This window comes from Helianthus annuus, chromosome 12, assembly GCF_002127325.2.
Source record: "Helianthus annuus cultivar XRQ/B chromosome 12, HanXRQr2.0-SUNRISE, whole genome shotgun sequence".
Taxonomy (NCBI): Eukaryota; Viridiplantae; Streptophyta; class Magnoliopsida; order Asterales; family Asteraceae; genus Helianthus; species Helianthus annuus.
In genome coordinates this window covers 96120898-96146361 of record NC_035444.2, presented here as the reverse complement: position 1 = coordinate 96146361, position 25464 = coordinate 96120898, and the positions used below count along the sequence as shown (strand labels likewise).

The window sequence follows — 25464 nt, the reverse complement described above, 5'->3', positions numbered from 1 at the left end:
AAGACAATCATAACTGTTAAATTTATATAAAAACCTTAGAAGGGTACGAATGAACTCTTTATCAAAATTCAATTTTATAGAACTGTTAAGACCCAAAACACAGTACAAAAACAATACGCCTTTGTGTTGTTATGTCTGATGACCATGTCTTCTTGTGTTTATTTTCTACTAAGTTATACAAATTGATATGTCATTGTCTACCCATTTAAATATAACAAGTTAACCTATAATGAAGCATTGAACCCTTTTACAACTCATTTGCAACCAAATTAGATAAATGAACTGCATGGGACACTTGCAAAATACATTATCTTAGATTTGCCAGGATTAAAGTCCATGTATTTGACACAAATATACATGGAGGTGAAATTCGAGTTCAATAACTTCACTCTATCTGACCCGATGCATCAAGTTTTGGCCTCTACAGTGATACTTTTTATCTGTCGCATACCACGCCTCTATTAACAGGTTATCCATGATTCAGATAATTAGTTTTGTTTCAACAATGCTACAAAATACTTAAAAAAATCATTACATCAATGTATATAGGTGATTAAGAAAATAGCAATAAACATGAGATGATTTCTGGTGAAACATAGAAGCTACTCGTCTTCTGCAACCGTTCTCTTTGATGTACTGATGTAAAGAACTGCAAAACAAGATACTAAAGTTGCTGACAACGTTTAACATATGGTAAAGGAAATTACTTAAGCAGAAAAAACATACCATTGTTTCCTCGGATAAATGCATCACCGTATTTGTTTTTCAGTTGTCCATTAACGTATTCTTCGGTCTGCTCCATTGCGATATTCATGTAACCATCCAAACAGGCCAAAATACCTGTGCAATGGTTAACAAATGCTTGTTTAGTACTGGTTGGTGCCAGAAATGTGAAACGGGAAACATGGTTGACAATGTGCCTTTTGTGTTTTATGTTTGACAAGCAAGCTATAAGTAACTTCCTATGGTTTTAGTTCATTTGAACGTTATTTTGTCGGTTTCAACCTACGGGCTTGGAGTGTTCGCATGCCTTTTCTGTTGGCTTCAGTGTAGGTTAATGTTAGGATAAATTACACTTTTCGTCCTTTATGTTTGTACCGGATTGCAACAGATAGCCTTTAAGTTCAATAATTACAGTCACAATCCTTTATTTGCAAAACCCGTTACACAATACGTCCTTTAGTACTAACCAGATTAAAATTTTCAGTTAGGTTTATTCACTTATATTTTGGTCAATTCATGTTTTTATTTAATTGTTTAATAAATAAAACAAAAAAAAATACATATACATTTATCTTTCCAATTTCCTAACCCTAAACACCACAACTTGCCACCACCACCTCATCCTGGCTCCACCACCACCACTCCGGCCACACCACCGCCCCTAACCCTTTGCAGATCTGCAACCCAGCTGTTTCTGAAAGTCAAATACACTAAAACCATGAAGATGAATATGAAATGGGTTCTTTGTATCTGGTGGATATATTTTAGAAAAAGAGGTATTTTTAGCTTCTTCAGTTCTTTTGTTTATTATTTTCAAATTCCAACATAAGTTAAATTAAAAATAATGTAGCCATATATCCTACTGGGTAACCTGCATCTGCTTCGGATTATGATATTATTCCTGCTAGTGCCAACAAAAGTGATTATTAAAGAATGTACTAAAATTACCTACAGATCATCGTGACAGTTCAGAAACTGAAACCCCTATTCTTCATCTTCACCTTCTCGCATCCAACACACTAACTCAAAGAATCCACATCCCAGCTCATGTTTACAAACATCCAGCAACTATTCTCCTAGAACTCCGCACTTCGATCTAAGAACTTCACCAAATCATCCCTCTAATCTCTTTCAAACGGTCTCTATCAAGAACACCTCTTTCAAACCGGAGATGAATACGAAAAATGGGGTAATGAATACAATCGTGTGGGGTGGGGACGATCGTCTCTGGGTTGGCGTTGGCTTTTCTGGCGGCAGTGTCGGCCCGGATCTAGGGTTTCCATCGGAAAATGATAAGTGATTGTTTGTAAGTGAGAAGTTCAGGGTTAGTTTTGTAATTGTTCTATTCTTTAGGGGGTTAGTTGTAACTAGTTGGTTGTTTGTTGTAACAGTCTATATAGTTCGTTAATGAAAGGGTAACGACCATTGTTGAGCTGTATAATCGTTTCCCTGATTTCTCTCTTAACATTGGTATCAGAGCAGTCGATTCTCGGCTGTTCTTACCATTCTCCTACCCTAATTCACTCAAATTCAACGAAATTCAATCAATTCACCGGCGTACCAACGATGACGACCAGAAATCGTGCTGAATCGGAGAACGAGAATGCAATGAAGAAGACGATTGAAGAGCATGCAGTCACACTATTGAGAGTAGATGCTCAATTGCAGAAGAATGATCAGAATTTTGCCAATATCAACTCGATTTTGACAAAATTAACCGAAGAAATTGCAAAATTGAATGGAGGAACAGTTGTAGTAAACAAGAACTATGATAATGATGGTTCAGATTCTTCAAGAACAGGACGTTTACATCGAATTGGAAAAATTGATTTTCCCAAATTCGATGGAAGTGAGGTTGATGACTGGATTTACAGATGCGAACATTTCTTCTCAATTGATGATACACCTGAGAATTGCAAAGTTCGCTATGCTGCAATTCATTTAGAAGGAAACGCTGTCAAATGGCACCAGTCGTTCATGAAGTCCAAAGCAATTCCAATCTCTGAAGTTTCTTGGAAAGAGTATTCAGAAGCTATTGTTTCCAGATTTTCTACAATTTTGTTTGAAGATGCTATGGGTGCCTTGACTTCAATCACACAAAAGGGTTCATTGGAAGATTTTTGTGCTTTGTTTGATTCTTATTTGTTAAAAGTTACAATTCCTGAACCTTATGCAGTCAGTATCTTCTTAATGGCACTGAAACCAGAAATTGGGGGTCCGGTAAAAATGTTTCAACCCACTTCAATGAAGCAAGCATATCACCTGGCTCGAATTCAAGATTCTACAAACAAGTCCCTAGGTTTATCATTTGGTCATAACAGGTATAACACTTCCAGTTTTAACAAACCTTCCACTTCTGTCAATAAACCTCCCTTCAACACTGGACACTTACCATTACTACCAAACCCTCCTAACAATAAGAAATTGTTAAACAATGGGAATTTCAAAACATTATCAAGAAAAGAGATAGAAGAAAAAAGAGCCAAAGGGGAGTGTTTTGGGTGTAATGAGAAGTACACCCCAGCCCATCGTTGTAAGAATAAACAAATCTTTATCTTAGAGTTGGACGATGAGAGTGATGAGGAAGAATCGGAGTTCATGAATGTTGATGCCCAAAATGTTCATGAGATGGGAAGCAGTGAGAAACAATGGACTGAGCCTCAAATCTCAATTCATGCCATCACTGGTATTCCATCATACTCAACTATGAGAATCATAGGAACCATTGGCACTAGACAGTTACATATCTTGATAGACTCAGGCTCTACTCACAATTTTTTAGATGAAAAATAAGCTAATAAGTTGAAATGTCCTATGAAACTAATTGAGGGTATGAAAGTTGCTGTAGCTAATGGGAAGGCATTAGACTGCCTTAAGATTTGTCCTGATTTCCAGTGGGCGATGCAGGGTTTATGGTATAAAACTGATGCACTGGTATTACCGTTACATAATTATGATATGGTATTGGGAGTGCAGTGGTTGTTAACTTTGGGGGACATATCCTGGAATTTTAAAGATCTTACAATGAAGTATCAAGTAGGGGAGTCGTGTGTCATGAGCTTAAAGGGTATGCAAGCAATGGAATTACTCTTTGTTCAAGTGAGAAGTTGCAGTCCTTATTGGGTCAAAATGAAGTGTTAGTTAATAGCCAGCTATTGAGTTTGCAAGTGAGTAGTGAACAAGATCATTTTCAACACTCAACTAAGGTGTTGAATGGAAATACTAATGAGGTCATTGAGAATCTGTTACAACAGTATGACGATATTTTCCAGGAACCTAAAGGACTACCACCTAATAGAGACTGTGATCATAAGATTGTATTACAAAAGGAAGGAGTTATTGTTAATGAGAAGCCCTATAGATACCAGGCTATGCAAAAAGATATCATTGAGCAAACTGTTCAAGAAATGTTGAATGCAGGGGTTATAAGAAATAGTGCCAGTCCTTTTGCTTCACCTGTTGTTTTAGTCAAGAAAAAGGATGGGAGCTGGAGGTTATGTATTGATTATAGAAAACTTAATAATGCCACAGTGAAAAACAGGTTCCCTATTCCATTAGTTGAAGAATTATTTGATGAGTTACAAGGGGCCACTATCTTTTCTAAGCTAGACCTGAGATCAGGTTACCATCAAGTGAGAATGAACAATGATGACATCCAGAAAACAGCTTTTAGAACTCACCAAGGATTATATGAGTTCCTTGTGATGCCCTTTGGGCTCACAAATGCACCAGCAACCTTTCAATCACTGATGAACTCCATCTTTCAGCAATTTTTGAGGAAATTTATTTTGGTATTCTTTGATGATATTCTCATCTATAGCAAGACATTGGAAGAACATGTAAGCCATCTCAAGCTAACCTTGAATCTGTTTAGAGAACATCATCTGTTTGCTAAAAGGTCTAAATGCAGTTTTGGGGGTGGTACTGTGGAATACCTTGGGCATTTAATCTCTAAAGATGGGGTGGCAACAGATCCTAAGAAGGTGGAAGCAATACAAAATTGGCCTCAACCAATGAATGTTAAACAACTAAGGGGATTCCTAGGTCTTGCAGGGTACTACAGGAGATTTATCAAGTCCTTTGGTATATTGGCTAAACCTTTAACTGAGTTACTAAAAAAAGATGCCTTTGAATGGAATTCTCAAGCTACATCAGCTTTTGAAGAATTGAAGAAAGCTCTAAGTTCTCCTCCCGTTTTAGCTTTACCAAATCTATCACTGCCATTCATTCTTGAAACAGATGCTTCTTCCAGGGGCATTGGTGCAGTGATTATGCAAAATGGTCATCCAATAGCATACATTAGTAAAGCTCTTTCTCCTAAACAGCAAGCTTTGTCTGTCTATGAAAAAGAACTATTGGCCATAATGTTTGCAATTCAACACTGGAGACATTACCTATCCATGGGTAAGTTTATAATAAGAACAGATCAAAAGAGCCTCAAGTATTTGATTGATCAGAAGATTAACACACCTCTTCAACATGTATGGTTGTCCAAAATGATGGGGTTTGATTATGAGATAGTGTACAAAAAGGGGAGTGATAACTTGGTGGCAGATGCTTTGTCCAGAGTAGAGGGTCCTACACTACTACCTATTGCCTTGTCTACTTTTGATCCCAGCTTATTGGAAAGAATTAAAACAACTTGGAGAAATGATGAAGCTTTACAACAAATGATAATTCAGTTAATAGCAGGAAAGGTGATTAAAAACTGTTCTTGGAATGGGCAGTATCTGACCAAGAAAAACAAACTGTTGGTGGGAAAACATAACACTTTAAGGAAGGATATAATACATTTGTGCCATGCTACTTCTGGTTCTGGCCACTCAGGAGTTCATGTGACTCTACAAAGAGCAAAACAATTCTTTACTTGGAAGGGAATAACAAGAGATGTCAGACAATTCATTAGGGAATGTGAGATCTGCCAAAGAGCTAAGCATGAAACTGCAGCACAGCCTGGTTTACTCCAGCCACTAGCTACACCTTCTTATATTTTCTCAGACATTTCTATGGATTTTGTAGGAGGTTTACCAAACTCTGATGGAAAAGATACCATACTTGTTGTAGTGGACAGGTTAACGAAATTTGCCCATTTTATACCACTGTCACATCCTTTCACGGCCGCCACTGTGGCACAGGTATTTTTGGACCAGATCTTTAAGCTACATGGGTGGCCAGAGACTATTGTCTCTGATAGAGACCCTATCTTTATGAGCAATTTTTGGAAGGAGTTCACTAGACTGCACGGAGTTACCTTGGCAATGTCTACAGCCTACCATCCTCAATCAGATGGTCAGACTGAAGTAGTAAATCGGTGTTTAGAAGCCTATCTAAGGTGCATGACTATGGACAAACCTAAAGAGTAGAGTAAATGGTTGCCACTTACTGAATGGTGGTACAATTCCAGCTACCATTCTACCATAAAGATGAGTCCTTTTGAAGCCCTTTATGGTTTTCCTCCGCCTATCTTTATTCCTTACATTCCTAAGGATGCAAGAGTTGCAGCAGTTGATGATTTGTGCAGAGATAGAGAAGATATGATTAAAGCACTTAAACAATCTTTGGATAATGCTAAGAACAGAATGAAGCAGATGGCTGATAAACATAGATCAGAAAGGAACTTTGAAGTTGGAACATGGGTTTATGTTAAGATTCATCCCTATTGTCAAGCTACTCTCAGATACACTAAGCATTCTAAGCTTTCACCGAAGTATTATGGCCCATTTCTCGTTTTGGAACGTATTGGGACAGTAGCATACAAGTTGGATCTACCAAATGACGTGCTCATTCATCATACATTTCATGTGTCACTATTAAAAAAAGCTAATGGTCCTCCTATTCATGTTATTCCTTTACCTAAAGAGCCTAGATTTCATTTACAACCTGCTGTTATACATGAGAAGAGATGGGTTAAGAAAGGATACAAGGGGTCTTACCAAGTATTAGTTCATTGGCAGGGATTATCACCATCTGAAGCTACCTGGGAGGATTATCAAGAGTTTAAGCTGAGATTTCCTGCTTTTGCTGATTGAGTCTTGCTGATTGAGTCTTGAGGTCAAGACTTTATTAAATGGGGAAAGTATTGATAAGTGATTGTTTGTAAGTGAGAAGTTCAGGGTTAGTTTTGTAATTGTTCTATTCTTTAGGGGGTTAGTTGTAACTAGTTGGTTGTTTGTTGTAACAGTCTATATAGTTCGTTAATGAAAGGGTAACGACCATTGTTGAGCTGTATAATCTTTTCCCTGATTTCTCTCTTAACAGAAAATCTTAACACCAAACCACCACCATGTGCGGTGGAGGTCGAACAAACAGAGGTGAATAAGGGGAGGGGTAGAGAGAGAGGGGGGAGAGAGTGGTGGTGGGTGGCTGATGGTGGCGGTGGTGGGTGTTAGAGAGAGAAAGAGAGGAGTGGGGAGAACTGAAGAGAGGGATGGGTGAAGGTCTTTTAAAAGTTTTTATTTTTGTTTTTTGTTTTATTGAATTAGAATAGGAAAAGACTATAATACCCTCATGTGCAATGCACATGCCACATTTAACTTAAAATTTTAACCTGGTTAATGCTAAAGGACTTAGAGTGTAACGAGTTTTACAAAAAAAGGACCGTGACTGTAATTATTAAAGTTAAAGGGCATCCATTGTAAACTAGTACAAACATAAAGGACGAAAAGTGTAATTTATCCTTAATGTTAAAAACAAAGTAATGCAAGACACCATTTTAACTGGTATTATTTTAAGTTGATTTGTATGTTATAACTGTTTCAGCGCACACGCAATTTTATGTTTTTATCTTCCAGTTTATCGACTTTTGTTACTTCTTGATGTGTGCTTGAATGTGAAAGTGGTGGCATGTTTATTTTGAATTACGCTTTGTAATGCAGTCTTTTATAGTTCCGTTATCCAACTGCATAATTATCAATTATAATCGTTCCAAGAACTAGAAATTAGTAAATTTTAAACGTTTCAGTGTACCAGTAAATTACATATGCAAACTTGGCATTAAAGAACTTGTAACAGGTTATGGTTAGTTTATTTTAGGCATATGACAAGTCGCACATATATATTGTTTCTCAAGCATAGTTATTAAAGGCGCGAGGCACACTTAGGGCAATTTGTTGGGCCCGGGGCCTTATTTGCGCCTAGGCACGCCTGGGCGTTCGCTCTAATAACATTATTGGCATACATGAACTAACCTGAAGATTAAAGGCGTGAGGCGCACTCAGGGAGATTTGTTAGGCCGGGGCCTTATTTGCGCCTAGGCGCGCCTGGGCGTTCGCTTTAATAACTATGTTCTCAAGTAGGTCTGTAATATGGTCATATAAATATTTCGGTGTGTTTAGAAAAGAGAACAGCCAACACCTAACATTAGGGATATAATAAAGTATTAGGGTTCACATTTACTGAATGCACATAACCTAATCATTATTCACATCAGCTTTACGTATGTAGATTTCCGCTTTTTAGTGATTTACTAAATGGCTTTGCTAATTTACCGCTAACTTCTGCTTATTAGTTCATTAGATGATTGCAAAAGGGCCCTGAATTTTTACTTTACTTTGAGCCCCCGTAATGGTTTAGCGGCCCTTGCCATGAAAGTATTGCATATAACCAAAGAATCTTATCATACGCCAGGCTACACAACTGACATGGTGTTTGGATGGGGCCTTTGATAACAGCTTATGCTTTTTGAAACAAGCAGCTATAACCAAACGCAACGCAGAAGACAGCGTTTGGATATGCTTATGGTATAACAAACACAATCATCAGACAAAAAGTTGGCCGAGTGTTTGGCAATTGTGCTTATTTACGTATAACACATTCAAGAATTAGATAAGGAGTTCAAAAGACCATCTCTTACACTGCTTATCCAAACACACATAATCATAATTCATAAGCAATTTGTTACTATCTAAACACTCAAAACTCTGCTTAACAATATACCTATGTTTTCAAGGCGCATAGGCCTAGCCCGAAGCCTAGGCGCCACGAGCTTAAAAAGCGAAGGTTTTTTTAAAGCTAGACGCAGAGTATAGAATACCATTTTAGGAGTTTCAGACATGTTTTATTAGGGCTAGTTTAGGTTGATTCCAGCCTTGTTAAGGGACTTTTTTTAATCATTTTTGACCGGAAAATGCTCTGAACCCGCGGCGGAGAGCCTAAAACAGTTTCACACAGTTGATAACAATGTCAATTGTGAATTAAACCAACCCTAAACAAGTTAAAAACAAGCAAGTGTCTAGCATGCTTCAAATTGCAACCAATTAACAATGTTAATATACAAATATTCAATTAGATACACAACGTTTAGAGCTTAATAATCGAAATTACAGGCGAAGAGAGGGAAAAATAATAAGTTGACGAACCTCTGTAATCGACGCCAGAATTCAATTTGACAACAACAGGTCTGCCTCGAATGGATTTGAGAAAATCGGATGGGGTTTTGGTTGTGGATGAACCTTTCTCTGCAGCTGCTACTGTCCCACTCATTTTTAATCAGTTTGAATTTACAGTCCAAGAGAGAAAAAGAGTGACTGACGAACGACCAGAACCGATTTAGGGTTTTGAAGGGGTGTAATAAATTTTGAGGTTTTGTGACGACTGACCGACAATATCAACCTGGAGGCAATTATTTCTTTTGAGTCAATTATTTTTTAATTTAGGATTAATATTACACGATATGTAAGATTTAACCAAAAACCTCTTGATTGAGAACATGATAAAAACTATAAAATAAAGATTAAAAACTAAAATATCAAAGCAGATAAAAAAATTAGGACACTCTTCGTAAAAAAAAAAAAAGTTGCTTTAAATCCTAGGGGAAAGTTATCTAACCCCCCCCCATCCCCCCCCCCCCCTCCAAAAAAAAAAAACCTACCCCAACCTAAAAGCTAAAAACTAAATCATAAAACTAAACTCCATAACTAAATGCTCACAAAATTATTCTACAGAATCATTTTACAAAATTACTCTACAGTTTTTTGGGGGTTAGTTGAAATTTTGATAATTACCCTACAAGACCAAAATTACTCTACAAAAGATCAAAATTACTCTACAGTTTTTTGATAAATTTGCAAGGTAATTTTGATTCACTTGTAAAAGTAATTTTGATGCAGAGTAATTTTACAAAATTACTCTACAAAAGATCAAAATTACTCCACAAGAGGAATTTTGATAGTTACTCATAATTATAAAAATGACACCGTGCTTTTTTATCTTTTCCTTCAGTTTGTATGTTTAGTACGTTAAGTTTATTTGTATTTGATCTTTATCCTATGATTTATATATTATATCGGTGTATACGTAATTATATATCATACATCCTAATGTCAACAATCTTAAAAGGCAAAATCACCTACATATAATATGTTTTTCTTTAGAATTTATCCTCAGGAAAATAGGGGACTAAAACACTTGTTTTATTTCACTTTCCTTCGAGGCGATGACGCTGACTATATCATCACAATAAAAACTAGTTTAATACCCGTCCGTTGGATGGGTTACGTTAATGTATTATATAGTAACAACATGAATGAACCTATGAACACAACTAACTTGAATTTACGTATTTCCTATGATGTAGATTATAAGGTCATTATAAGTTGTTGTCTTTCACCACCCACCTCTGCTAACTTTAGGCTTATTGCTAAAATATCTTTCTTGCATTTCCTTCAATTGTATTTCCATTCAATTGTTTTTATTTAATAATTCAAAGATTTCTTGATCAACAGTCTTCTAAATCTCAGCATCATCACTACAACAGTTAGATAAGATATCAGTTTCTAGAGTCCCATTTGTCTTCACAATTTATACAACTCTACGTTATATCACCCACATCATGTGTTTATTCAAAATATTTGAATCTGGGTCATACAACCCATATAACCAAAAATGAACCCACATGATGATAGAAAACAAACCCAGTACGCGGCAAGATCCAAATTGCAACAACCAAGCCCCCCAGTTTTAAGCCCAATACCCACGATTTGATAACCCGTTAACCCTAAGACCATACGGTGTGGGCGTGGGCGTGGAAGACCTTCACGTCGGGAACACCACCCCGTGTATGGCATGGAAGGCGGCACTGTGGGTAGCGCTTGAGGATTTCCACCGGCGTGGGGGCAAATGTGTGGGTGAGGTGGAGACTCTTGATTGGTGGGTGTAGTTTAGGTTTTTTTTTATTGGGTGATGTTTATTTTTATTTTTTATTTTTTATCCTCTTTCACACCACTTTACCATCCGTACTTTTTTCTCCATGCCACCATGCTAACGTGGCTGCCACGTGCCGCTCCACACTCTTCCTTCAAGCCCCTCTACACCGTGTGGTCTAAAGCCTAATCCCTCTGCACCCACATAAGGTTTCATTTTACAAAATATATTTACCAAAATAATCGTTTTGATAAATACCAAAAAGAATAACTTAAGGTGTTAAGTTGTTTGTTGAAACTGTAGCATGCAAAACAGGCTGGATAAGGTGACGGTCAGAAAAGGTTTTGAGAAATATAGATGCGGGTCAGAAGGCCATTATAAAAAGTAGGGAAGAACGAAACCTTCGAATTAAAGATAGAAACAACCACAAATCAATCAAAAATTAGAAGTTGATGATCGAGTGGTAGAGCCCAAAATGTGTGGAATTTTCATTAAAAGGGGTTTATATTCACATGTGTATTATGCATAAAAACCTATCAATGATTTAATGATAAATGATGCATCACTTAATCGCCCACTTTTAAAGTTCTGGTTACAGTCTAGATCTTGTCGAAACAGTCTTAAGCTTTCCTAACAATAACGGGCATATTAAGAGCATGACATATATATGTATATATTGAACTGTAAACAAAAACATGTTCTATTTAAATAAGAGCCAAAATGGTACAAAGCAATGAACATTAGGTTCACAAGCTATATCACCATGGCATGTATGATGTAGAAGTTAAGATTATACCCCTATCAGTCACAAAAGTGACAAAACGATCACGTTTCATTATGGTTGTTTGTATCATATCTGGCTCAGAAATAACAAAGAAGTCACCAAAAGCTCTTGAAAGTGCCAACCCTAGTCCTTCAGTTCCTCGTCATTCGAAGCACGACACTCCTGGTTCATTTTCTGATTCACACACATGCCTTCCAGACTTATGTATCCTCTCAGTTTCCTCTAAACCAAGAATAAAAAATGTAAGTAGCAAAATTTTTTATATTTACATAACTAAATTTCATATAATTAGGTGATGTAGGAGAGTGCATACGAGGTAAACTCGGTATGAAGTCTACAGTAAGTTGAAGTAAGCTGAATGGCTACCAGACTTACGTTTTTCCGCAATGTTTAACGCCCATTGTCTAGAAACTTTTAGCAGTTCTTGAGGAGGCACAATAGCGTCAATTAGACCTAGCTTTTCCCTTCTTCGGAGAGTTTGTTTAGATGTCTACAAATAAGTGATTCCTTTACCGCCATCACCAGATAAGTTAAAAGTTGAGTTGAAACTTAAACATGAAGGAGGTCAAACCTTGAGGAGGGAACTCAAGTCTGAACATTGGTGGTTCTGGTATCACAGTATCAAACCTTCAAGAAGTTGTTTATTATATTAAAACGAAATTATGTTATATAAAAAATAAAAATAAAATGGATTGATGTAAGAGATTTATCACACATTTTTCATGTAGAATGATAGGCAATGAGCTTGAAAACAAACTGATATCAGTTGATGCTCGATACGCATTTTTCACTTCTTGAAATACAGTTGACGCTGGTGACGCTTCTCACTGACCTGCATGATGAAAATAAAATATTATTCTTTGTGACAAAAACTATATGAACCCAGTTATAAAACCACTCACCTGAAAAAGATTTTTCCAAATGCTTTTCCATTGAATCACTTCCTACCACCAGCTAGCCCAACTAAGCCTATTACCCATGGTCCACCACCATCTGAAATCCCGGCCAAAACCCACCACATTCACCATTGCTCCTTCCCCCTTCAAAATCCGGCAACCGCTACACCCACAACCGTTCGAAAACCTGGCCAGAACCCACCACATCGAGCATCGCCACAACCTTTAACAGAAAAAAGAGTCTGCTTTAAGAACTATAATTATCAATAACTTATGATTCAAATGTCAACAAAATCACATTACCCAACCAAGTATCTAGAAGACTCAACTTTGTTGACTTCGTTGACATATTATTTGAGCAGGCAATTCCTTAGATTGACTTATAAATCACCTCAGTGGATCCCCTAGAATAAATTCCACCCATCAACAGGCCTGCTCCTCCCACCCATTTCTTTAAACTACTATTTCCACACAAAATAAAAATAAGAAAAACTCGTTACTCAAATTTTGATTAAAAAAAATTAAAGCGTTGGGATGCAATTGACACATCCCTTGACGCCCATACATACATGCTGGGAAATCCCATAAGAGGCGTTTTCTGCTAATCGGATTCCATGGAGCCTGTTATGGTTTAAACATGTGAGGGGATACTTGAACAAACTTCAAAAAAAAAAAACACAAAGAGCAAATGTGATTAGGAATTATAAGAAAAAAAAACACAAAGAGCAAATGTGATTAGGAATTATAACCTTATGAGTGTTGTAAAGAATCTAAAAAAATCCAACCTCCATAACTCTTACCTGACAACATTTATCAAGAGAATATTAATTTTGTAAATTTACATGACATAACCATTGAGGATTTAAGTAAGAAAAATGAATTTTAATCATCAATTCCATTCAAGAATGCTGGTGAGATATTGACCGGCGTAAGGGTTTAAGAAATTGAGCCTTGGCTCGGCCAATTTCTCGAACATGCCCCATTTTTCTACAACTCAAACACTAACCTGAAAGAAATTAGTAGAAACATGGAGATATAAATGATCAATTTGACCTAAATATAAAAATGACTGCGGGTTCGGGGTTCAAATAAAGACATGCAAAACAAAAGAGGCTTGCGAAAAACATGTTGGATCGTCTTCATCTCCCTTGAATCCTTTAACCATCGTTTTTGGTTACTCAAACTCCATCACCGCCGTTGTATGATGTCACGGCGGAACCCTAGGTTCACCGGACCAGGATTGTGTTTTACTGGGAACAACACCATCGCCACCCGTAGTCCCACATCTTCACCAACAGAGGCTTCCCTGTTTCCTGTACAGGGAGACGACCTGAGACGGTGGCCGGATAAAACCATGGCTTCAAAATCATGGTTGCTTCTATGGTAGAAACTATCAATTTCCACCACAAGCCCTCCGGATTTTACCCCGCCAATAGTTGATAATAAAGCCACCGACTCAGTAGACGTGATAATACAAGCTGCAAGAGTGAATCAAACGGCGAAGATGATACCTAGCGCCCATAGCCTTCAAGATTACATCCGAGAACGATCCGTGATTAGAACCTTCCGATTGAGTATGATCGCAGAGAGAGGCGAGGTTACAATCAAGTGCCAGAAGTTCGTCGCTGATGCGGCCGTTGTCGGAGTGGTGGTGTCCCGGTTGCCGGTCCATTTCCGTCGTTATGGTGGTTGTGCGATGATTGTCTTACAGCATAGGTGGTTGTGTAGGCTTATCTATGAGGAGTTCCTGGGGATTGCAAAGTGAGATATAAAGAGAGTGTAGAAGCAGAACGTGGGAGTTGCAAACCGCTGCAAACTGCAAGCCAATAGCAGGAATTTAGCCTTACTTTTAGGAATTTAGGAGAGAGGGGCTGAACTGCTAAAAACTGCCACTTTTTCAGTTGTTTTTTTGAGTTTAAAGGGTCAAGATCAAAAGTTGATGAGTTTAGATGGCTAGGATTATCCCAAAAGTTGGTTAGACTTAATGGGTTCCATATATATATATATATATATAATGGAAATGGAAGTGTATAGAATAGTTAAGTAATTTTAGTGCAATATTGAATCTATATAATAACTATATTTGAAACAGAAAGAAAAGTAAGATTTAACAGAATGAAAACATATAAATGTAAAATCCCCTCCTAACTGAAGCAAAGCCCCACACGTCCACGATGGCCTGTTATAGTGCCATTGATCATGGAGACTGTCTAACCGTCGTCACAACCAAAATTAATGACCAAATAAATCAACCTTTAACTCTTATCCATCCACACGAGCACCAAGAGCTCACACAAGTATGATCATCATTAATCAATATTCTTAAATTATATATATATATATATATATATATAGGATAATGCTAGATAAAAAACCCTAAAATTCTTAGAAAACTCTGGAAACCCAAATGGGAAGCCATTTTTACCCAACCTCCCGACATTTTTTTTTTTTGAAAAAAATTACACATGTAATATACATGTTTTAGAGTGTTTTGGGCCAAAAAAAACAAAAAAGCGCCGAAGGGATTTTTTTAAAAAAAATAAACAAATTTCAGCTCCTAACACGTGTTAAGCAAAAAAGACATAATTTCGCTGAAAATTGCTGAAACTTGTTTTTTTTTTTAAAAATATCCCTTCGGCGCTTTTTTGATTTTTTTGGCCCAAAAGTCTTAAAAACATGTATATTACATGTGTTATTTTTTTCAAAAAAAAAAATGTCGGGAGCTTGGGTTTTCTCGGGTTTTTTATATATATATGGTTTTCTATCTAGCCCTACCCTATATATATATATATATATATATATATATATATATATATATATATATATAGGGTTAGGATCATGAGTGAACAACATCCTTGTTTGTGAACAGAGTGAACTCATCTTGGCCCTTGATCTAGTTTAAAAAAATATAAGGGTAGGATTGTCATTACCATTTAAACTTAATTAAGAATTTAATTTTAATCTAAATTTGAATGTGATTTAGAATATAGGTTTCCATGTAACTGCCCTACAATCTTGCGATCTATAGCATGTGATCATATATTTGAATTCAAGATTCAAAAAAAAAGTTGGCATCCAAATTCTCATTTTCAATCGACAATATCCTTCTTCTTTAAAAATATGCATTTATTTAATTCAGATGTTTTTTTTTTCATTTTAGTACTCATATCATGTGTTTTCTATAATGGTTAGACTATTAATTAATCACATTTATACTGTATAGCCACTTACGTAATATTACACCTTGTCCAAAACACCAAATTTTGTATGAATACATAAACATAGGATTGAGTGATAACCATATGTAGGATGAGGGTTTTAACATGTCGTGTCTTATACAAGCCAACATCTCCAACAATAAAGTACACAAACAATACATATACAAAAAGATACTTAACCAAAACAGAACATTTAGTTAAATAAATACGCAACCAGATAATCAAAAAAATAACATCCTCTAAAACAAAGTACCAGCAAGATAAACAAAAGTCTAACAACTTCTAAACCAAAAAACCAGCATTTTCAAAACCAGTTTCATGTACCAAAATAGAAAAATAAATCTAGGTAACAAAACACTTCTTAGCCTTATCATATTCTTCTGCTCCAGCCATTATTCTATCATTATGCTTGTTTGCCTTTGATGTCCCTAGCCGCATAACATATTTTTTTCTGTAGTAGCGTCCACTTCGCTTTACTTCATCATAGCCAGTGTTACATAACACATATTCCTCCTACATTACATGTTACCCAAAACCGACATATGTGTGCGAAATATTCATTCACTTGTATAACGAAATGTATTTAACCTAATACTCAGAAAGCAATCTGTATGGCAGAAAAGGCAGAGTTGTGGTCATCACGTTCTCTTAACCTCCTCATAATTTAGCATAGAAGCAAAACAATTGACAATCGCTGGACCAATAAGCATACTAGGTTGTAGATTTTTCGTATACAAATGCAGCAACCCGATTCCAACTTCAGTTTCAAACACCATTTTCCTGCATATACACAGATGTACAACATCTTTTACCTTCGTGTACCAAGAGACACACTAGTGTATAACAGTACGTACACAGATGTACAACAGTATGTACACTTGTGTACAACACTACGTACACTTGTATACAACAGTACATACCCCTGTATACAGCATTATGTACACATGTGTACGACGCAAATACACATGTGTATAAACCATCACAAATACATAAAAAAACCCAGTTAATGTCTGGGATTACACAGGTACACTCAAAATCAAGCTTACACGGTTCAATAATACTCAACGACGATATGATATAAGTTTAAGAACTGCACTATTACACCAAAAATACAAAACAAAATCGAAAAATATTTGCACCAAAATCCAGCAACTTATACACACTATATTGAACAATTTAAGTTTTTTTTAAACAAACTATGAACTACAAACCCTAGATTTTAAATGAATTAAAAAGGGGAAAAACAGCGAAATCTATACACAATCGGACACAAAACAGAGCAAGAAGAAACCATTATATGCATTATTATATACCTTGATTAGCCACCAGAAGTAGAAACACGGTAGAAGGATGATATTCATCGGCATTAGAATCGTAGTCGAGTTACTCTTTATAGAGAGAGAGATAGAAAGAGAGAAGGAATTTTGTTATTATTCCAGTGAATGAATGAGTCAATATATAGCAAACCTTATCAATCGACGGTGGGAGCTACTAATCGCTGATGGAATTAAATGAAAGAGAGAAGAAATTTGGTTCTAAAAATCGAAGGTGCGATGATTAAGGGATCAAAAATTTCAAAGATATGATATGCCTCTTCAATTCCCAGGTTCCAATGTTTATTTTGATAGAGATTTACTCTAATACCCCTACTCAAATCAATTAATACGAAAATTTGATATAATAATTACAGGAATGCCATTACTATTTTTTCTCATCATCTACTAATCCAATGGATCAGATTTGTTCACTCAGTTCACAAATAAACCATTGTTCACTCTAGAACCCTACCCTATATATATATATATATATATATATATATATATATATATATATATGGAACCCATTAAGTCTAACCAACCTTTCAAATCCATCTCCACCGTCGGATCATTCTGAGATTAAATCTCGACCGTTTAAACTCACAAAAATAACCGCTCTTGTGGCGTTTCAAGGAGGTTATGGTCGATTTTTGCAGCTGGTGGTTACCTCCACCTTTTGTTGCCCACTATCTCTACATCTCAACCGTCTAAAATGTAACCTTCAACCGTTTTGGGTATTGATCTGGACCGTCGGTTGAAGATGGTTAATTCTAAGATTAAGATTAAATCTCAGCCATAATAACTAGACAATACTTAAGAATTTGACAGTTTTTTTTTCTTTTTGTGAGAGCAGTTGGCCATTTAAATCTATCTGCTCTTGAAATCAATTACAACCCTTAGATCTTGCGAATATTAAATTTGAGCCTTTAAACTCTTCAAATTAACTATTTTTTGAGCGGTTATCACCGGTTAGCTTCATTTTTAGCAAATCACCAAATAACTCCCCACTCTCCCCTCTGTGTCCGTATAATCCTCTGGAAGTGGTTTTTGGGGTTCTCTATATATGCTTATTAAAATATCACTCAAACACACTGATTACTCATCTTTCTTCTCTAACATCTGAAACCCACCAGACGATCATGTGCACAGACTCTCCAACGATACGACTGTGAACCGTCCATGTATCTTCATGGTAATTTGTTCAAAATTAAACTTTAGATTTCAAATATTAGTGCCAAATCAAACTTCGATTTGAACAAAGGAGGGATTTCGTTCAAATCCACATTCACGCATATACACCAAAGGAAAAACTTCAGTAGCGGCATGGACCACAATCTGGTAATTCATTCGAATCCATCACTAATTATGTGTGGATTGTGCCGATTCTTCATTCAAGTTTGATTTCACATTGACTTGGTTTGTTGCGGCGATGCCGTTTTTTTGCGGCGACGATGTTGATAAAGCACCAGCTAATGCCAGCACCACCACACTACATGTTGTATAACCCCATCGCCAGCCGCCTCCCCCGATGGCGGTGGCTCAACAGGATCCGGTGGATGATAGAACATAGCGATCTGGATTGGTGATCTTCACAAATCGATGGATGAAGATTACCTCTATAATTCCTTTTTGCTTCTACCAGCGAGGTTATTAAATCAATCTATCTTCTTATATAGATTAAATAAAATAGTATCTTTTCTGTCATCTGTCTTTTATGTTTTTTCTGTTGAAATTTGTTTATTATTTTCTTAATTTATCTTTATCTTTTTATGTTTTTTACCAAATTGTTGGCTATACAAGATGCTTACTTTGATGACCATTTCCAATGTTTGATTAATGATTTGCTTACATGTATGGTGGTTGTAAGATTTGGTATGATGAAATTAAACATAAACACAAAGAGAGGAGAAGGTTTGGGTTAGGAGTAGGAAGCAATAAAGGTGAATATGTTTCTTTGAGTCAGGTGCTAGTAGCTAATGAAGAATTTGAGGAAGATGCGAATCAAGTCGTTCAAAAGGGGTATGTCTCGAAGTATTCCTTCTGACACAGGTTGCTCGCCACTATGTTGCTCAAGATACCTCTTCTCTTTTCTTTTAAAATCATTTAATAAATTATTTTACTTACATTTTGGGAATGCAAGTGTGTTTTTTTCCAGTAAAGCTCTTAAATCTTCTTGAAACGATCGAACGACACATTCAGTTAGTAACAAAACAACTAATGGGTTATTTACAGTGGCGGACCCATAAATTATTTGCTGAGGGTGCGGATGAGGTGTTCAACCATATTTTCAAGGGGTGCGGATGAGGTGTTCAACCATATTTGACATTTGTTTTATGTTTCAATTATAAATAGGGCAACTTAGTTTATTATTTTCACCAACCCTTGTAGTGGTTTGTTTTAATCATGAGAAATAAACATCAGATAATTTGTTCTATAGTGTGTGTTTTCGTGTGCGTAACTAGGGCCTGAACCAACAGGTATCCGGTTGAAGTGTTGCACCATCAAAACCCGACTAATCCGACCTGATTCCGATTAAAATACCCAATAACACCCCTAACTTTATGTATTAAACTTAATATATTTTTGGAACTCCTGTAAGTAATCTTGCTGTTTAACTACTCATATTAACTGAACCTTGATGGTTTGCGGACTTGCAGGTTCATATAATCCAACTCGATCACAACCCTGTTGACCCTAACATGACTTTTGTAACCCAACTATGTAACATGTTAAATGGGTTGGTAGGTGATCCTGTTTCAAAGAAACAAAAAAAAAATCCTGAATGAAAAAGAGGTTGGAAGTTGAAACTAGGTTCGTCATCCAAACCCACTTAGCCCCAACTTCACACAACACACGGATTATACGAGACGGTATTATTGATGGTTATATGGGAGATTGGCAGGCATGTAGTTGCAAATATATATGTAATAACTATGAATATCTAACTTAACTTTCTTTTCAATTCATGTCAAAATTCAGCCCTGCTTAATCTGTTGACACGTAAAAAGATAAACCATTTAGGAGGTTTCAAACGCTATAGTAATTGTACACTTTGTAATGCAGACTAACATCTTTTGTCACGCAGGTTTTTTAGAAGAGGAAGAATATGTTGGAGATATGCACGGTGGTCTTCGGGTGAGTCGTGTGTCATAGGTTCATTCATGTTGTTACTGTATACTATATCAACGTAACCCGTCCACTGGAGGGGTGTTAAACTAGTTTTACATTAAGAAACTCCAGTATTTGAATTAACTTTGCATATATTCACGAGGTGTGATGTGTTGGTGAAGGTGTTGATAATCGATTCAACAACGAGGATTAGAGGACAACACGTGAGAATATGATTACATGCATTTTTTGTATACGAGTTCTAAAATACATACAATCGCATGTATTAGAGTTGGAGTAAGTTTTAGTGAAAAGAAAACCCTTCTAGATACCTTGATTCTTTGTCGTCATTGTCAAACTTAACAATTGAATAAGTTAAGCCTTGAATCCCCTATTGATATTCAATTTGTTTAAACGCAAATTAATTGAACACTGAGTATATAGCAACTCTGTCCGAAAACTCGAGAAATTAAAAGCTAAGAAATTACGGTTGAAATAAAGATGATCGCCCCAAGCTTCACCATTATTTTTGCTCTTTAAATATTCGAGCCACCTCACATGAGATTTTTTTTTTATGTATACAATTATATTTATTTAGAATTGTGTTATGAATTTACATCGAGACAGTTGGTAAACGGGTAAAAAACTGCGTCGCTACCCAAAAGGGTACCGATGTTATGGGTTTCGAACCACATACCGACTTTCTGTTTTTATTTTTCACTTGTTAGATTGAGGGATGGGTAACGTTGATCATGGGCCTCCCGAGTATGTTGTTCACTAATGTAGCCAAACTATTAGAAGTAAGCCCAACTTGTTTCTAGCTCCACCACAGGCCCACAGGTTTTTAAAATAAACTTGTTACAAACCAACTAAAAAAATGTAAAATAATAAATTGTAAGTAAATTAGTTAATTAGTCTCACACTTAATAAATAATTATTTTAAAAAAATGTATTAGTTAAATTGATATTAGTAAACGTGTTGCTTAATTTATGTAACGATTTGAGTAAATAAATCAAAGTTGGAGAATTCAGATATAAAATAAGGTTTGCTAGTAACTGATTTAGTTATAAATTATACGTTTGCTTGGATTATAACAAATGTTAAGACGATAGATTTTTATCTTATTGTTTTTTACAATAGTTAAATTGTAAATTATATAGAAATTTGGATAATTATTCACCATCGCATGTTTTCATCATCAACTTCAGTCTTTTGAATTCTTAAATGAATCGCATATAGGCAACATTTCAATCGATTTATAGGTTCAATGGCATCTGTGTTCGCATCATCATGTTCTTATTTTCAAATCTTTAAGCTGGAATTTTGTCTTGAAAACAGGGAATTTGCGTATCGGAATTAATTTGTGGTAATTTGAATATTAAAATTAGTCATTGAATTTTCAATACTAGATATAACTTTTCTGAGAAAACTATTACTATCTATTATTTAAGTTTAGTTACAATTTTTGTTAAACGTAACATTTTGTTCTTCGTTACGAGTTTTGTTAATCGTAACATTTTGTTCTTCACTAAAAAGACAAAAACTATACTTTTACATGTGTACTTATCTTTTAAACTGCCTAAACTACCATAGCAGTCTATTGTACTTCTAAACTACAATTATTTTAAATTCACATCACATATGTACTTCTAAACAGTTTTATACTCTAATATCAAGTAAAAAGTCCAGTTATCTTAAATTCACATCACATATGTACTTCTAAACAGTTTTATATGTTATAAACAAACCCTCACGTCTTGAAACTGTTATATTTCAAATTTTAACTTTGAATTATACATGGCGCTCATGTATATGATAATGTGTTACTAGGTAAAGATGTCAAATTATAAATATTCCAAAAAATAATATCATATGTTTCGTTTGTTGATTGAGTCCTTAAACTTTATAAATTATTTGATGATATGACGAATTTATTTCATGTGATCTTTTAATCCTTTAACTAGTGTTAGGCCTATGCATTGCGGAGTAGGGCGTAAAATTGTAACCGTGCCCCTGGGGGTTAATGGTGCGGCTAATCGGAAACCATGAAAACAAATAATGATACCGGTTTCAACAATATCAATATTTAAACCTTAAACTGTAAAAAAAAAAAAAAAAAAAAAAAACAAAACTCATGTAACTCTTGTGGCTGAAATTATAAAAAACCAAAAGTTTGATACAAAATTCGAAAACCCTAAAGTTTAATATACTTATATAAAAAAAAACAAAACAAAATACACAAGATGACAACTTAGATACTATTCGTCCAAATGTTAGAAATTAATATATATGAACAATACGTGTGTTGTGCAAAGCGTGTACTCAAAATTAGAGTCCGTCTAAACTTTTCGTCAAAAAACCAAGTCGTCTTAGTTCTAATATGTAACTTTTCATTGAATGTTTAAGGTCTTTTTTAATCAAGTTAGAAAGTTTAGGGGCATTTTTATGTTTTTGTCGATGGCTATGCCACCAATGTTCCTTTCTCTCTAAGATATATATATAATATATAGTTACTAGTTACTACTGGCTCATAAGTAATGTTTAGTAACAATAATTTTTTTTTTAAAGGTTTAACTTTCTAACTTTTTACATCACAACTAACTACACAAATCATTTTCATATCATTTAAACTTAGAATTGAATTACTTTTTAAAGACCGAAATATCATTAAGGAACACACATTAACATTGTGATAACAATGATAAATTGCATTTATATGTTTTGTATGATATATAAAAAATTGAAGAGTAAGTTTGGAATAATTATTATATTATATTATATTATATTATATTATATTATATTATATTATATTATATTATATTATATTATATTATATTATATTATATTATATTATATTATATTATACTACACTATACTATACTACCTTTTAAAAAGCATCTATAATAACATTTTGATGGGGCTTTTGTGGCCTTGGGGTCCAAAATAAGCGAGAGAAAGAGGTGTCGGCAAATGACTCGAATTATTGCTTCTTTCTGCTTTTCCTATCAGCAACTACCAGTACCCCTTTGACTCGAATTTCCCACTCAATATTAATAAAAATAGATAGCCTTTTTGTGTATTTTTTTCTTATATTTTAATCAAATTTGTTAATAAATAATAAGCAGTTTGCTACTAACGGACAAAATAAATAATAAGCCGACAAAAACAGCATGTTACTTTTTTCGATAGTTCTAGATGATTTGTTTATTTAATTTGACTATGATTAGTGAATATAATATGATTAACGAATATAATATAAAGTTTTAAAGATTATACACAATAATCGAATTTCATTATTGCTATCTTCAGATTTAGGAAAGATGTAAAATAAACGTTGGAAACTTTAAATATTTGATTTTTTGCTCGTATAAAAAACAAGAGAATATTGAAATATTTTTTTTCTTTACCCTTTCATACTTTTGAAGTTGTTTAACTATAAAACCCCTCTAGTTCTAATACTATCATAACAATGTAAAATGTAAATCATTCAAGTTTAACCTGAAGTAAAAGGAAATTTGAAGAAGAATAATACTAAATATTAATCAAGTTTTATGATTGTTTCTTTTACGTCATTCGATTTAATGACTATGAAAAAGTTATATAAAATAATATTTAAGTTTCAATAGTTTTTTTTTAACATTTAACAAAAGCCCGATCATCCAGGTAAACCCAATGACAAAAGGCTACCCGTGCTCGCGAACGAAAACGACGTTGGTGACCCGGTCTGCCACCACTCCAGAGGAAACCCGTCGCCCAAAATCCCACTGTGGTAAAACCCTGGCTCAAACTAGAGCATTTTTGTTCCAGACGAAGACTCGAACCCATGACCTCTACTTTGGAAGGTCATGGGGCTGCAAATGCACCAGAAAGTCACCGACAAAGTTATTTGCTAAAAATATTGAAAATTCATGGTTAAATCTAAAAACTAGTATTAAATTTGAACGTATTGTGACGTGTTAAACCTCGGAAAAAGTTAACGTCCTTACGTAAGTGCATCACTTACAATAACAAAAGAAAAAAAATACTCTGCTAGGCAGAAAACTATAAAAGAATACTAGTACTGTTGTTGTTCGGATGATATGGGTTCACTTCATATCTAAACATAGATAAAAATAAATACGTTGCAACAATATATTTGGAATTTTGTAAGACGTTATATTATATTATTATAAGGATGGCGAAAAGGATAACGACGTCACTATACAAAAAAGAAAAAACAATAAAGCAACTATGATGATGTGTACGTTTATGTTTCGATAATTTATACATTTGCATTTGCATTCACAACTCGATATTAAAAAGGAATTATATTGTTACGTAATTAAAGATAAACAACTTATAACGACATACTCAAAACTTTATGAAAGATTGTATACTAAAAGTTATATATGAAAAACATTATTATTATATAAAAAGGTAATTGTAATAATAATAACAATAGAAAATTAAAAAAAAAAAATTGAAAGTGGTGTGAGAGTGAGTTAAGATTTGCAAAATATAGTATTATTAATTCATAATTAACTACAAGGAACTTTATATTTGAAAATAAAAGATCATAAATAGCTATTACCTAACAAATTCCAAACAAAAACAACCACTAAAAGTTGTAAATATTTTACATGGTTTAAGGGGAAAGGGTCACGAGCCCCACATCCACCCAAGTGAAGTCGCAATCGTAATTAAAGTCTCACTTTTTTCACATGTTAACTCCAAAGGAAAAACAGAACAAAACATAGTTCCACCTACTGTTTGAAAATGTTACTATTTTTAGAAATAATGATTTTTGATGTCACATCCATTGGCATCCTCAAAAGGTAAACTTCCAACACTTCCCGTTTGGATTCCATCTTTCATGTTGTTCGTAAGTTTTAAGTCTTTTATGTCACGAATATCTACCGAACGTACCATCTAAAGTTATAATAAATATCATTCGGTTTATGTTTATGTTTATCATCTATGTGTGTGTCCAACAAGGGTAACCGGATTCGTGTTTAGTTGTGAGCCTACAACTAACATGTGGTTCTAGGTTTGATCATGATAATATTCCATTCTTTAAAAGCTAATGCAACTACAATATACATAATCTAAAGAATAATAAGAACAAGTACAGCCTACTAAATTTGTGATAAGCAAAACCTAAATTTCACATATTGATTCTTGAGCTTAATTCTAAGACGTTCAATTTTGATCAAGTCAAAGACTCACTTATACCAACGATAAAGCGACTAAATAATAACTCCAACTATATATAACTTCGAATTATGAAATATGTCATTTG

General features: G+C 34.8%; 1 protein-coding gene across 1 annotated transcript; it reads right to left on the bottom strand.

The window, feature by feature from the left end:
- Positions 1–295: 295 nt before the first annotated feature.
- LOC110895142 (U6 snRNA-associated Sm-like protein LSm6) lies at positions 296–9326 on the bottom strand. Its single transcript, XM_022142420.2, has 3 exons — positions 9081–9326; positions 727–840; positions 296–649 (listed from the first exon to the last, which is right to left on the bottom strand). Exons 1-3 carry the CDS (start codon positions 9202–9204, stop codon positions 603–605), a joined length of 285 nt encoding a protein of 94 aa, XP_021998112.1. The 5' UTR covers positions 9205–9326; the 3' UTR covers positions 296–602.
- Positions 9327–25464: the final 16138 nt, after the last annotated feature.

Coding starts and splice junctions, on each gene's coding strand:
- LOC110895142 (XM_022142420.2), bottom strand. CDS start 9,204: ATGAGTGGGACAGTAGCAGCTGCAGAGAAAGGTTCATCCACAACCAAA. Junction 841..9,080: donor TTCTGGCGTCGATTACAGAG/GTTCGTCAACTT, acceptor ACCATTGCACAG/GTATTTTGGCCTGTTTGGAT. Junction 650..726: donor ATTTATCCGAGGAAACAATG/GTATGTTTTTTC, acceptor CTTGTTTTGCAG/TTCTTTACATCAGTACATCA.